The 14,607-nt window shown below is 44.7% G+C and overlaps 1 protein-coding gene across 1 annotated transcript; it reads right to left on the bottom strand.

The window, feature by feature from the left end:
• Positions 1-381: 381 nt before the first annotated feature.
• On the bottom strand, positions 382-13,660 carry CHRNB3 (cholinergic receptor nicotinic beta 3 subunit). The gene is made up of 6 exons (XM_059836563.1): positions 13,263-13,660; positions 10,025-10,176; positions 8,930-8,974; positions 4,397-4,506; positions 3,290-4,172; positions 382-1,995 (listed from the first exon to the last, which is right to left on the bottom strand). The coding sequence occupies exons 1-6, from the start codon at positions 13,303-13,305 to the stop codon at positions 1,861-1,863; spliced, it is 1,368 nt and encodes a 455-aa protein (XP_059692546.1). The 5' UTR covers positions 13,306-13,660; the 3' UTR covers positions 382-1,860.
• Positions 13,661-14,607: the final 947 nt, after the last annotated feature.

Raw genomic sequence — 14,607 nt, forward strand, 5'->3', positions numbered from 1 at the left:
AGCTTCCCGGCTCTTTTCCTACAGACATTTCACAATACTGTCTAGGGGAACAAATGCACTTTATGCAAGAAGAGAGGAGAAATTATAGAATGGTCAATGTGTATGAGTTTTGCAGTTTTAATGGTCAAGTTTTATGGCAGTATCATATGCTATCTCTCTCTATATGCTGAACTAAATGAGTTTATTCCATCAATATAATAACCACATCTGAATGCTTCTTGCTCAAACTCACAGAGAGAGCTAAAAAGTAGTAAGGACTTTCCAGGAACCTGAAAATCCCTCTGAATACATTTGGGACAAAACTTTTTAAATGGGCTACAGTCTAGCTTTGTTGACAACAAATCAACGGCAAACCCCAATGTATGGACACCCCAAGAATCATTTACTAAATACATCTTTATTAATAATAATTACACAATTAAACAGAAGTTTTCATTGACGCAACATGATGGGATTACATTAACTCATGAAGGTCTGATGTGCATGCACAATCCAAGCACAAGAACACCTCTATGTATTTTTAACAGTTTATAACTTCCATCTCTAGAGAAACAGTTTCAAGGCTAGCTAAAACTTTAACACATATTTAGATTGTCAAAAATTGGATCTCCAAATCTCTCGCTAACCCTGAAAATATTTGCAAGTTCTGAATGGGATTTTCTAAAGCATGCCATGTTAGAAAACACCACCCTAGCAAAAGTAGTGACAGCTTTATTCTTGTGTTCAAGAGTTTCACCTGGGTGTTTTCTGTCACATCTTACTTATTTAGCACTCTTAAGAGCTGCTTCTAATAATGCAAAAGGATCCCACAATACATTAATCAAAGGACTGAAATTCTGAATTGTGTAGGAAACATGGACAAGCCAACATCTAAAAATCTATCTTCCTGGTGACCAGCCCACCCCATAGCTCTCAAGAGAAACCCCACTCCTGCAACAACCAAAACTTTCATCTGCTAAAAGAGATGTCTGCAGCTTCCCTCCAGCTGAACATTTCAGAAATATCACTGTCACCTTATGGGATAGCACAGCCACCCTCACTTAGGTGATCTTCCACTTGTGAACAAGCAGGTGAAGGAATATTAGTTTTTATGTGTGGAGCATGAGGAAAAATCCTCACTTTTTCAGCCTTCTGGTACGCTACAGAGCAGCAAGCAAAATTGCAAATAATACTGAAAAGTGGGCAATAACTTGTAGCTTCCTGATGGCTGAGGTGAGAGACAAAGTGTGCATGCCATAAAGTCTGGTAGCAGGTGGGCAGGGGTAGGTTCTGCCCCTGTCGGGCTGATCCTACAGCAAGATGAGGCTAGACAGTCAAGGTTTTGAGCATCCCATCAAAGAAGAATTTATATTTTTTCTGATTAACATGCTATGCAATTGCCAGTTCTGACACATGCATAAAGCAATCTGTAGACACTTACACGGCTTTTTAATTGGAAACACATATAAACTGAGTAGAGATCTGTGTTCCTACTGTAACTTCTTTTACAACGTAGCATTTTAACTGCAGATCTGCCTTTTAAATATAATGATTGTGCAACACCTTTTATTTCCAATTTTAACTAATCATCTTGGCTTTTATAGTAATACAACCAAGCTAACAATAAAATAATGATAACCCAGTTGTGCCACCCCACTTAATTTTAGGCCTTGGCTGTGCACCAAGCTCTTCTCTGATTTCAGCAAAATCTGTAACTGGTAGAGTTATAATTAAGATTGAAAGCACTAATAAATGCCCACTGTTACCATCACTTTCCTTCATTCTTGCTGCTGCTTCCCCACTTGTACAGCAGAGACCAAGCTCCAAGGCACCACCGTCCCTTGGCATCATACTTGTTGTATGTTACTGAGGGAGTGTTTTCTACAAAGAGTTGTTCAACCACATCCGTAATGCAGGGGTAAAGATGAGAACTGAACCTGTCACTGACACCACCAGAAACAACCACAGGAAAATCCGATCCAGGACTTGAGCTACAAACTTCCAGTCTTGTACAACCTGGGAAGGACAGAAGGAGGATAAACATAAATAGGAACAAACCTGGTACTGTCTTGATACTGCTACATACATTTCAGCTCCCCAAATCTGGTTTTAAAATTAGACGTTTGTAGTATGTGGTAGCTAAAACTAACAGAGATCACCTTTTCAGCACCCATAGCTGCAAATCACATAAACCCCCAAAAGCAATTCCATGGTTCTATGCACATGGTGATGAGACTTCCTCAGCCTGCACAAAAGCTTTTAGTTAAATGCATATATGAAAATTTACAGACTTAGCCTTCAGGATGGCCTTCCAGTGAAGTGGATTTCTTTTTACAGACCTGCATCTCCCAGTAAATGCCAGGATGAGGCTCTGGCACAGCACTTGGACACAGGCATTGATTCCAGTACAAGCAGTTCAATTTATTTGTGCTTGCTCAAGTGATTTGTTGACTCAGATTGGGTACACTCAGGAGGGGAATTTTGAATAGTGAGTGCTGGCACAACTATGCATACAGAAAAGTTCTATTTATTAAGGTGATTCAAGGAACCTTTTTATTAAAATTATTTTAGCTTCAAACAGGTATTATTCATGGACAGTATGTGTTCACATACTACATGTTTGATTTACTGCTCTTCTTTCTGCTGTAGTCCTCTCAGCACAGTTCAAACAAAGCCCTAGCTCTTGCTAGGAGGAAGCTAACAGAAGTTTTTTCAAATGCTGCCAGCTGCATTGCTCCTACCCTTGCATGAGATTCATTGTTTGCAAGAATGAAAATTGCTATTTTAAAAGCCAAGAGGCTTATTGAGATGTGAAAAATAGAAGTTGGGAGCTAATCTAAATAGGTGTTAGTGAAAATCTAGAAGATCTTCACTCAAAAAAGAGCAACTATGCAGTGCATAGTATATGCTGGGAGGCCAGGGTTGACACCTAGCAAATGCCATAGAGCTTGCCTGTAAGCATAAAAGTTACATTTTTGAGCATTTGAGTTTAGAGGTTTCTAGATTTGTGTGTACCCCAAACTTACACAGGACAAGGTTATTCAAATAACCCCAAACCAGGAATTCCTCCAGGAGAGGCTCCTAGAATCTCTTGCATCTGCAAACAGCAGGGACTCTCAGAGAACAATATACTTCTCCTTGAAGCTATATGTTGTCTCAAAAAACATATTTATCAAGGTCTGAAGAAGAATATGTCTCAGAGAAGAGAAGGAGGAAAAGGCAAAGGGAAAAGCATGCAGAAAAGGAAAGAGTTTGGAAGCCATTTATGCCAAGGAAAGTGTGATTCCCTCCTTGCCCTCCCTCCACCTACCTGTCTGATGAAATGCTCCTTTTTAACGTGCCTGGAAATGTATCGAATGGAGTCAGCTGCCTTTTCCAGAAAGGCAATAACAATTTTTTCTCCATCTTTTGCTTGCTTGTATTTCTGCTTCCCCAGAAACTTTGATTTTGAGGTGGTTCCCTTTTCTTCAGTCTCTGAGAACAAGTAGCGATCTACATGGGCCCTCATGCAGAGCAGACGAGGCAACTTCTGGAGAAAGAGCCTTTTAACCCAGGGTGCCATGGGATGGTAAGTTGCTGAGGATCGGTGGTGGACATTGATAACAAACACAGTCACGATGATAGAGAGGGTCACAAAAATCATGATGAAGAGCAGATACTCACCGATCAGAGGGATGACTTTGGAAGAAGAAGGGATTATTTCCTCAATCACTAAAAGGAAAACAGTGAGGGAGACTAGAACAGACGTTGACAATGAAAGCTTTTCACCTTCATCTGAAGGTAGGTAAAACACCAGGACAGTTAGAAAAGACAATCCCAGACAAGGGATTATTAAGAAAAGAGTGTAAAACAATGGAAGGCGCCTCAATACAAAGGAGTAAGTGACAAACGGGTAAGAGTACAGCCCATCCTTCCTGTTGCCTTTCATACCTTTGGCGTTTAAGATCTCCCACTCCCCATTATCAAAGAAGTCTTTCCTGTCTACATTTTCATCCACTAAAATCAAGTCCACCATATTGCCATCATATGTCCACGACCCAAACTTCATGGAGCAGTTCTGCCTGTCGAAGGGGAAGAAGGTCACATCCATTGTGCAGGAGCTCTTATAACTGGCCGGTGGTGTCCAGGTCACCACTCCATTGTACTTCACTATGGCTTTGGTCATCAGGGATCCCTCAAAACGTCCATCAGCACTGGGAGTTGGACAGGAAGAAACAGTACCAAGTTCAGGACTGTGTTTGCCCCAGTCATACCCCATTTGAGCTCTGCTTTCTATCCCTCACCTGGAACACAAGGTGCACAACATTCACACTGCCTAATGAAGCAGTCTTCTGACAGCACACACAAGCCTCACAGTAGCTGACATGCCTTGCCCAAGCTCTGGCCCAAGCCCAGAGCAAGGAGCCACGCTACTCACTTTTCAAACAAAACAATGTCAGGAAGCCACAGAGACTCAGAGGGGACCCGGATAGCAGTGATCCCACCATATTCATCTGGATTCCAGGAGAGCTTGTGGTCGATCCATTCCTATAACAAAACAGCAGAGTTCTCTGCCCACTCATATGCAGCAGCCTCTTTCCTCACCCCCACATGTGCCCCAACGACTGCATGAACAGCACAGCAGGCAGAACCTGCTATAAGGCTGCTCAGCTGCAGAGAGAGTGCGACACAGGCATGGCTGGGAGGTGTTGATCCCCGCAAGCACTGCTCCTCCAGACACAGGTGAGACCCATGAACCCATCCCTAGGCTAGTGACCTCAAAGCCAGCACTCCTGGAGAGCACTTGACTGTCACTTCACTCACCACCCTGCACAGCCCACCTGAGAGTAGTCTAGAATGAAGGAGCCACTTCCTTTTAGTGCAGCAGCTTTCCTTCCCTCTGAGAACAGCCCAAGCTGGTTTTGGCTGGCACAGACCCCATGGACCCTAGGTGGTGTGGGTACTAGCACTCAAAAGAGTAGAGGTGGCCTTAATTCACTTTTGAGTGGAGACCTGGCTTTTTAGGTGAATGGAATACAACAACTAATATCTGTACACTGTCCTTGAGGGAAAAAAAAAAAAAAAGTCTTTCATCAGAAAGACCTGCATACTATTGTAGGAAAAATAATATGAAGTTGTAAAGTATTTGGTTACAAAAGCAGGGAGAGTTTCTCCATTTTCATCATGTTGAACTCTAGAATAATTTTGCTCTCCTTTTTTTGATTTTCAGACAAGGAGGTCATAACAAAAGTGGATCCAACAACCTGGAGATTTCCAGAGGAAGGCAATGGAAAATCAGCTCTCCGATCCTTGTTCATTATTGATGAGCATATTCATTTACCCACAGAAATAGCAGCAATGTCATGAAAGAGATGTAGACTGCGGTCAATACCAAGAAGTGGAAGATGAACCAGTTTCCATTAAGCTGCAGCACTAAGAGATCTCCAGGGATGTAGAGGTCTCAGCCTTCACTGGGTAATTTCCTCCATGACTTAAGGATAAACCAAAAAAGCAATATTGGCTATTAATTCTCCATATGGTTCCCTTCTTATTTTTTTGATTCCACATGCTTTTCACAGCTATACTAGAGAGATTTGTTATTGTTCAGGTGTGGAAAGAGAGTAGGGGTCACTGCTACTCATAGCCTCAGAATCAGAGAGAGAGTACACCACTTTTAGCATTATCTTTTCTCTGAGGATGGTTATCTAACAGATGTCTCCAGAAGCCTAGGCTGTTAAATGGTTACAGTCTCACCTATGTCCTGGACACTTCCTGTAATAGGTACAGCAGGGCTTACACTGGAAACATACATCATGCAGGAGGACAGTCAGGGCCAAGCAGCAACCAGACAGTCATCTTGCAGCCTCCTAACACAAGAGCAGCAAATACCCTGTGAGCCACCTGGAGATAGAATCATCCCTCTGGAGTTGAACTGGAGCAGCCTCTTGGCTTGGGCGATTTGCTCCATCTGCAATACTCCTCACTTACTCCCTGCCCTGCATTGATTTCTCTCCTAGCTAAAGTGGTCTTTCGTCTGCAAGGCAAATGGTTGTTTCTTCTTACTAGAGCAGAAAATAGGTTGTGTGCAGACTTGGAAGATGAGCAGTTTAAAACGGAATCTCCCTGTGGGCTATGCTGACACAAATCATAGCAGCAGATGCATAAGGCTCTTTTCTCTCTTCTCCATTTTTTCCAAGCTGCTCCAGACATTACAGTCACTCTCTCCTTCCTCCAGTTCTACCAAATTTCTATTTCTGTGCTATCATTGAAGAATTTAACCCACCACTAGTGGAAAAAAAAAACACTAGACTCAGATTCTTGACCCTTGCTAGCAGACCCCATCCATAGCTTGCCTGAACCCAGACACTTTCTCAGCAACCACTAAAGGCTCCTTTGAACCTTGTGTGTCAGCCTGCTTGTGTATCAAGTCCCACCATCTTGAGCTCCAGGATGTTTGAGGTTAACAAAAAAAGGAAAAGAAAATACTTGTGTTTTAGGTTTGCTTATCCAAGAAATGACTCTTGCTGAGAAATTAAGACGGTGATCAGGAGCAATCAGCATGGATTCACTAAAAGTAAATCATGCTTGACCAACCTCATTGTCTTCTATGATGAAGAAACTCCCTGGATGGACAAGGAGAGAGCACTGAATATTGTCTACCTTGATTACAGGAAGGCTTTCAACACTGTCTCTCTGAACATCCTTGTAGGCAAACTCAGGATATTTGGACGAGATAAGTGAACAGTGAGGTGAGTTGAGACCTGGCAGAATGGCAGATCCCAAAGAGCTTGTAACCAGTGCCACAGGGTCTGGTTGGACGCCTATCCCCCAAGGTTCCATACTGGGCCCAGTGTTGTTTCATTTTCTCACCAAGGACTTGGATGAAGGGCCAGATGCCTTCTCAGCATGACACAAAGTTCAGAGGAGTGGCCAATACCCAGAGGGATGTGCAGCCCTTCAGAAAGACCTTGACAAGCTGGAGTGATGGGAAGAGAAGAAACATGCGAAATTCAACACAGCAAATGCAGGGTCCTGCACCTGGGGAGGAACAACCCCAGGCAGTACCCAGGCTGGGGGTGACCTGCTGGGAAGCAGCTCTGTGGAGAAGGACCTGGAGATCCTGGTGGACAACAAGCTATCCATGAGCCAGCAGTGTGTTCTGGGGGCCAAGAAGGCCAATGGGATCCTGGAGTGCATTAGGAAGAGCATTGCCAGCAGGTTGAGAGAAGTGATCCTGTCCCTCTGCTCAGCACATCTGGAGGCACATCTGGAGTTCTACTCTGTACATCTGGTGAGGCACATCTGGAGTTCTGTGTTCAGTTCTGGGCTCCTCAGGACAGAAAAAACATGGACCAAGCAAGTCCAGCAGAGGGTAACAAAGATTATGAGAGTACTGGATCATCTCTCTTACAAGGAAAAACGGAGGGAGCTGGGCCTAAATGAACACACAATTTCCACAGCATGACACCTGGGTCAGGCACAGGTATTTAGTGCTCAGCCTGAGCTCCTGAGAGCACTTATATGTGTGAAAACCACAGCCTGTGGCTTATTTTCCACTCCCTTTGCATTACCTTGGGTTTTGATGTTCTCAGCTCATTAGATGGAGAAGTGGTATTAGAAATGGTAGCAACTCCAGAGAGCCCAGTCTGGGAAATCGCAGTCCTGAGTTTCCCTGAGCTCTCCTGACTAAAATCTGAGGATTCCAAAGGCTTCCAGAGAAATCAGTCTGTCTACAGCGCACAGGGCTTGGACCTGCAGATGAAGGTAGGTGCTATAGCCTGCAAGGAGAGTGGGTTGGAAAGGGGAGAGGACAGATGAGGGCAGATGAAGGCCCTTTACAGAAGGGTCCTGCCATCTGCCCAAATGGATACTCAAAGTAAGGGAGCCAAGATGTGGCCTTGTGCACAAAAGAGGCTCTACAATTGCAGCTAAAGGTGGGGAAAATGTAATACTGCTGTTGGACCAGAGAGAAATTTCTCCAGCGAAAGGGGAAAATCCTGTCTTCCCCACAGTAAGGGGAAGGCTGAGCTTCTCCCTCTTCAAGGGAGAGATCATCTTTACATGCAATAGCCATATTGGTTTTAGGGGTCTTGCTCCAGCCAGAATCTCACACTCACTGCAGCAGTACAGTACCCAGACTGAGACAAAAATTGAGTCACTTTTCTCGTCCACCAACCCAGCAACCCCCAAGAACTTTTCCTCATGGCATGATTTCAAGTACGGTTTGTTTTCTATGTCCTCTGCCCAGGATCAGCTGACATCTTTACAGATACTCACAAGGCTGAGAGACTTAAAATAATTGTCACAAGGTCAACAAACTGGTGCAATGTAACCCAAACCAAAAACAGTGTTCTTCAGGAGTGAAGAAGAAAGGAGACCTAACAATTCAACTTGCACCTTTCCCTCATTTGTATAAATCACTGTCAGTTCCACAGGCAATTATGATAGAGAGATCTGATTAATTTGCTACAGCTTTTAATGGGAAAAGGTCTGTGGGGTGGGTGTGTATGTATGTGTGTGTAACATACTGGCCTCTTCTTCCTCTTTACACATGCTGAGGAATGAAGAAATCTATCCGAGGCACCACTTTTGTCTCAGGCAAGGGAGACAGTACTTGTGTGACCTCTAAGTATGAGACAGGATAGTCCCTCAGGGCACATACAACATCCCAGAGATAGCCACTGCAGTACCAGCTGTGTTGCTTCCCTGAAATAAATACCGGCTTGAGCACACAGCTGGGGTGCAGGTCAGGAGAAGAGGGTACCCTTTGTCCTAAAGGCCTACTTGCCTGCCTTTCTGTCTCTATACATAGGCATAGAAGAGTGAAGAAAAACTTCACGTTAGATATCTTGGTGCTGGCCACTCAGCATCATGAAATGGGATGGTTGGCACAGTGGGTAGGAAACTGAGATGGCTACTCAGCTCAGCAGTTCCCATGGGGAAAAGGGAGGTCTAATGTGGTCTAATTTACCTGTTTCAGCCATACGTTGGTTGTCATCAGCTGATTCTTCTCATCCTAGAGTGACACAAGGGAGAGAGGATTGTAATACCAAAGCAGCCATTAGGAACAGACCCTGTGCCTGCTGAGTCCAACCCTGTGCCAAGATGAGGAGATCCTTGTGATCCTGTTTCCCTGGGCTTGGGCCTGTCAGTCACCGCTGAGGGAAACTGACTTTCTAAGTGCTATCCCTGCAATCCGTGGAAGCCTCTGAGGCTGGAAAACTGAGGTCCGGCATTTCACAGGAGCTCAAAGGAATTATATGCCAACAACCCAGGATGCAGCCAGGGCTCAGCCAGCAAGTGGTATCAGGTCACACATGCTTGTAGCCTCATAGGACGGCTCACCTCCCCACACTGCTCAGCTCGGAGGGAGTTTGGGAAGATACAAGCTGAAACATTGCCCTAAATATGTAAATAAAGCACAAAATTAGAGTGTGCCTTCCACAGCACAAGGGGACATTACCAGGGGATGGGGGCTGTAAGGAGCACATTGTTGTGTGGGTACCTCTGGGCATTGTGCAAATTCCACCATGCATTGCAGCAGAAAGAGAAGGGAAAATTTCCAGAAGGGCAGAAACACAGGATTAGCTATGCTGCCTCTAGAGTTTTATCTTAGTGAACAGATGGGTTAAGACTTGAACTATCTTTGGCATCAATGCAAGCTTGCTTGGAGTGAATAATATCCAACCAGCTCTTACTCTTCCTCAGTCCTCTCCTATAGCTGTCTTGTCATTAAATTGCAACATAGATGTCAAGGACTGTCTGGCATGGGTAGTTTGATCAAAACCTTATGGAAATTAGGCCATATTCCCTAAGAACAGTAGGGAAAAAAGGACCTTCAGGTTTCCTTCAAAACAAATGAGTCCTACAGTCCATGCTGTGGGTGGATGGAGCAGGGTGGGGAAGAAGGTTGTATCACCAGCAGCATTTCACGCTCAGTGTTTTGCTGCCCAACCATTGCTGCACATATCATGTGTCAGGAGGCAAGAGCTAATTACATCACCAGTCCTCCCAGGTGGAGGCATTACTATCTATACAAGTGCTGTTTTACTAACACAACACTTACCACATCCACAAGCTGTGATATCTTTAACCCAAAAAGGACTTTGATGGTGTCGTTGGAGTTTTCCACAGGGCGGACCCATTTCTGATAGCCTTCAAATAAATGCTTCAGGAGCGCATCCTCATTTTCAGCAACTGAACTGAAGGCATTCACATCTGGAAGAGAGCAACACAGAGTGGAGGCATTGCCAGAAAGTAGACATGGAGAATGCCAAGACCTGAAAAAGTGAAACAGAGCAATGACATGAGGAAAATTCACCTCTGAGCAGGTCTTGTCTTGTACAGCAAATTCTGCAGGAATTCGGATGCACAGACTCTCAGCAGGTGAATGGAAAGGCAAGGGCAAATGAATGGAAAGGCAAGATAGCCCAAGCCCAACTCACGTTAAAAAAAAATAAATCATCAGACCAGAGCAGTGATGACTTTGTACCAGGCTTATGTTTTCTATGGACTTTTTGCCAAAGCAAAAAGAGCCCATCAGGCAGCAGTAGGAGCTGGATGATGCAGTCCGTGCTAGGTCTACCAGGCAAGCATAGAGACATCGTGGCCTGTACATGCATGACTTGTGACTCCCACAATCACTGACACATGCTCCCCCTTCCCATTGCCACCATGAAGGGGGAAGGGCAGACCCTCCATCCTTTCCCAGACTTCAGCCCACTCCCTGTGGTGTTGAGGTTCTGACATGACCTCCATCTCTTCCCTTGCGCACACATACAGCAACCAAGGGTGAGAAGGATTTTATCTCTCTTCAAAGCCACCACGGAGGAAAAAAGACTGGCGCCACACAACAGGGACCACAGCCAATATTGCTGTATCAGCAGTCAAAAGGGACCTCACAGGACACTGTCCAGGGCCCAGCTTGTGCCTTGCCAGCCCCAGGATGGGCAGAACATCTGTGACTGGATTGCCAAACATTAGGCGCAGGAGGGGTCTGCAGGCCCATGGATCTGCAGTGCCAGGAACTGACAGTGGGAGAGCCCTGGAGGGCACAGTCAATATGCTCACACACCGAGTGCATCAACCATCAAAGTTAAGGCAGCCCCTAGCAGGGTCCCTGTGCCACATGGAAAGAAAGGGCATTCAAACACAGGAGCTCTTCCAGAGAGAAAACTGGAGGCAGAGGGTCTTGCTCTGCCTCTACACGGAAGCAAGGATGTGACCATGGACCACTATCTCTGCCCATGTCTCCTTCCCCAGCAGCTGCTGCCCATCTCCTGAGCACAACAGGCAGCCTTCTCCACCTCGGTCAGGGTCTGTCTGAAGCTGCAGACAGGGCTACACCTCACAGCAAGCAACACAGCTGAAGAACTGCCCAAAGCAAAAACCTGATCTCACAACAGAGTTTTCCATGGGACAAAATCATTCTTCAATGCTCTCTGGATCCTCTTAGGATAGCACAAGGTCCAAGCAACACCGTCATCCCCACGTCCACACACAGCAAGATACCATTCCTCTCTGAGGAGCTATAAGCTCTGAAACCTAGTGCTTGTACTCACAGAATAACAACTACTGTCAGATGCTCTAGCACAAGCTGTGTTTCTCCTCTGTATCTGCAACACAGGTGTGGTGGGGTTACCATGCCCTGGGCAGGCAGAGGCTGGCTGATCAAAGGGACCTTTCACACCCATTTCTACCTGCTCCATCCCAGAGCCAGGCATGGCTCATGAAGCTGTCAGCACAGTTTATAGCAGTCCTCTATAGGGCCACACTCTGTCTTGTCACTTTGTCCCAAGTCCTTGAGGTCTGCTATTTCCAGAAATGCTCCCTCTGATTGTTCCAGGGTTTATTCTCATGCCAGCGCTGACCCTAGCTCCTCCACTGCAAACAAAGGACAGAGCCTGCAGTCTGTCCTAGAAACTAGATTGGTCATCCGAACATGGCAGACAGGTATTGCATCTGCAACCAAAGGAAGAGAAAGAACACATTTCTCCCTCCTCACTACCCACCACCTCAGAAGTCCAACCCCTTGACTATAAGGGTCTTTGCAGAGACTCCATCTCCTAGACATTACGCTCTTTCCCTTTAGCAGATTCATAGGGGTCTATGCCTGTTAAAAACAAGAAATTTAACAGAAAAACCCTTAAATAGAAAAATCCACAACTCCAAAAAATCCACAACTCTGTCTTACTGCCAGAATACATTGCTCTGTTTTCATTTGAGTATGACATCCTGCACACACATACGCACCCACACACCTTCTATGTTCGTAAGTGTGTATGACCCCCCCTCAAAAGAAAAGGGTGCCATTTCACAGCCCACATCTCACATAAAGTTCATATACCTAATGCTCCAAGTGGGTATAGAAGACAGGTGGTAAAGCTGGGTTTGGGGCTGGATATGTTAAATCTCATCTGCTGAGGAAGCCATAAAAAGTGAAAAATACATGAGGAGTCTCACAAGGAAGAAAGTCAGAAGGAAGAAGATTGCTGCCTCTGTAAGACAGCCTCAGTACTTGCACAAAGGCAGCTTAAAAGCAGAAGTTATTAATGAAAAATAAGAAATACCATGTGGAAAAATAGCCTAAGAGTTCCTTTGGCCAAGCTCCACTTTATGGTTAAGCAAGATAAACCCATGGAGAAAATATTGAACAAAGTAGCACTGCCTTTGGAAAAAAAAAAAAAAAAAAAAAAAAAGAGAAGCAGATACGTCCCTGAATCTACCATATGATGCACTGAGAGGCAAAAACTGGGGAGCTCCCCGGCAGGTTAACATGCGTTCAAGTACTCAAGCACTGTCTGCCATCTCCCCCCTCCCCCAGTTTCCTGTCTCTCTCTGTGATCTGTCCAAGTAGCAGCTCCCCATGGATGCAGGACAGGAGTTCTGGGGCAGAAAGTCTGCTAAACAAATGTGCAAAACACCCCAATAAGTACAGACAAGACACTTAGACTTTTATCAGTTTGCCTGAAGTAAATTGTTTCAGTTTTTCTCTTGGTGACAGAAATTCTCCCTTAATTCCCTTTAGCAGCCAGAAGCCGAGCTTAGGACTTTTTTGTTAATTTCTAGCCAGCAACTGCCCCACCACCAGTTATTAAAACCTAGTTGTCAAACTGACCATGGTTGCAACACAAAGGCAACAACTGATACCACCCTCTTCTGCTATTCACACGGTGTTTAAAGGATGACCAAAGGAAGCCAGCACTCACCGTATCCCAGAAAGCAGCAGCTAACCAGCCGACAGAAAAAAAATCCCTAAAACACCTGCAGCTCAGCTTGGAAGAAGAAAAAGAAATCACACCTACCTGAGCGACTCAGACACAGCGCAATGAGCACTAGGCAAAGCATGGGCACCACCGTGGCTTTTCCTTTAAATCTGATCTTCTGTTTTCATTAGCAAATCGGTCTCATCTTTGCAGGGGACTTAAACAATCTAGCTAAAAGTCAAAGCAGACAGTTGAGTCGGCAAGGCAAGGCAGGACCTTTCTAGCCTTATCTTGCCCTCATTATGACGCTTGGCAAATCACACTTCATTGATTTTCAGTCAGCTGTCACATCCCGTAAGCCTTAAACAGGGCTCTGGGTCCTAAACTCTGACTGATCTCTTTGTGGCAGTATTTACATGGCCATAAGCACTGCGGTCTAGGAGTATGCAAAAGGAAAATCTTTTAAGGAGGAAAAATATCTTTTATGCTACTGCTGATTACAGCTGGGGAAAAAAAAAACAAAAAACAAAACAAACAAAAAACAAAACAAACAAAAAAACCACACACACACAAAAAAAAAAAAACAGACTGCAGTTCAGACCCAAAGATAACTCAGATGCCTTAAAGATTATCTGTTTGTTCCAGCTGTAATGGTTGTGGAGGCAGACTCCCTACAGACCTAATTTAGCTTATTCCATGCTACACTTGCTGTTCTGGAGCTATAAAATGGATTTGGGGGCCAAAAACATCCGGTAAGAAGTAAGTGGGAAAAACAATGCTGATTTCTAAATTTATATCTCATACACAAAACATCACAGGCAGCAGCACGGAAGTCCTTGCACTGTACTATCCACTTACACAGCTTAACAGAGAATGTTGCCCTGGGGTCTTGTGCTTAGCAATGGAAGTGAGGATTATTTAGCCAGTTTCTCTGTAGTCAGACCTCTGTCAGTCCCCCCCAGAGACACCTCACATAAGGCTCCTTTCAGAAACCACCAAAAATTGGTAGTAATCACCAGAAATTGCTGATAATCAAAAGAGATGCAGGTTCCTCTTTTCCCATCCCCCTGACACTCCTCTGCTGAAGGATTATCAGGGTCTTCTCTGTTTTATTCTCAAATGAGAGTTACTTTGGCCTATCTCTCGAAAGAGGACTTTTCGAGTTTAAGGAAGAGGCATGCAAAATTCTTCTCCCCAAACCCAAAACTCCTTGTGCTTTGATTATTTATTACTGGCTATTAAATCGCTTGCTGCCTTTTATATGGGAAGCCTGGGGTTTTTTCAGCAACAGGGGTTCACTTCTTGCAGTGGCCCAGATTTTGGTACAGTCACAGGTTTTGTGATTCAGATTTGCCTTATCTAAGGTCCTCACAGAGGACTGATAACTGGCAGCTGTAATCTTACCAGACGGTTCATCTTGCTGTAATGAAAAAATTGCCATGTA

This window comes from Haemorhous mexicanus, chromosome Z (genome assembly GCF_027477595.1).
Source record: "Haemorhous mexicanus isolate bHaeMex1 chromosome Z, bHaeMex1.pri, whole genome shotgun sequence".
NCBI lineage: Eukaryota > Metazoa > Chordata > Aves > Passeriformes > Fringillidae > Haemorhous > Haemorhous mexicanus.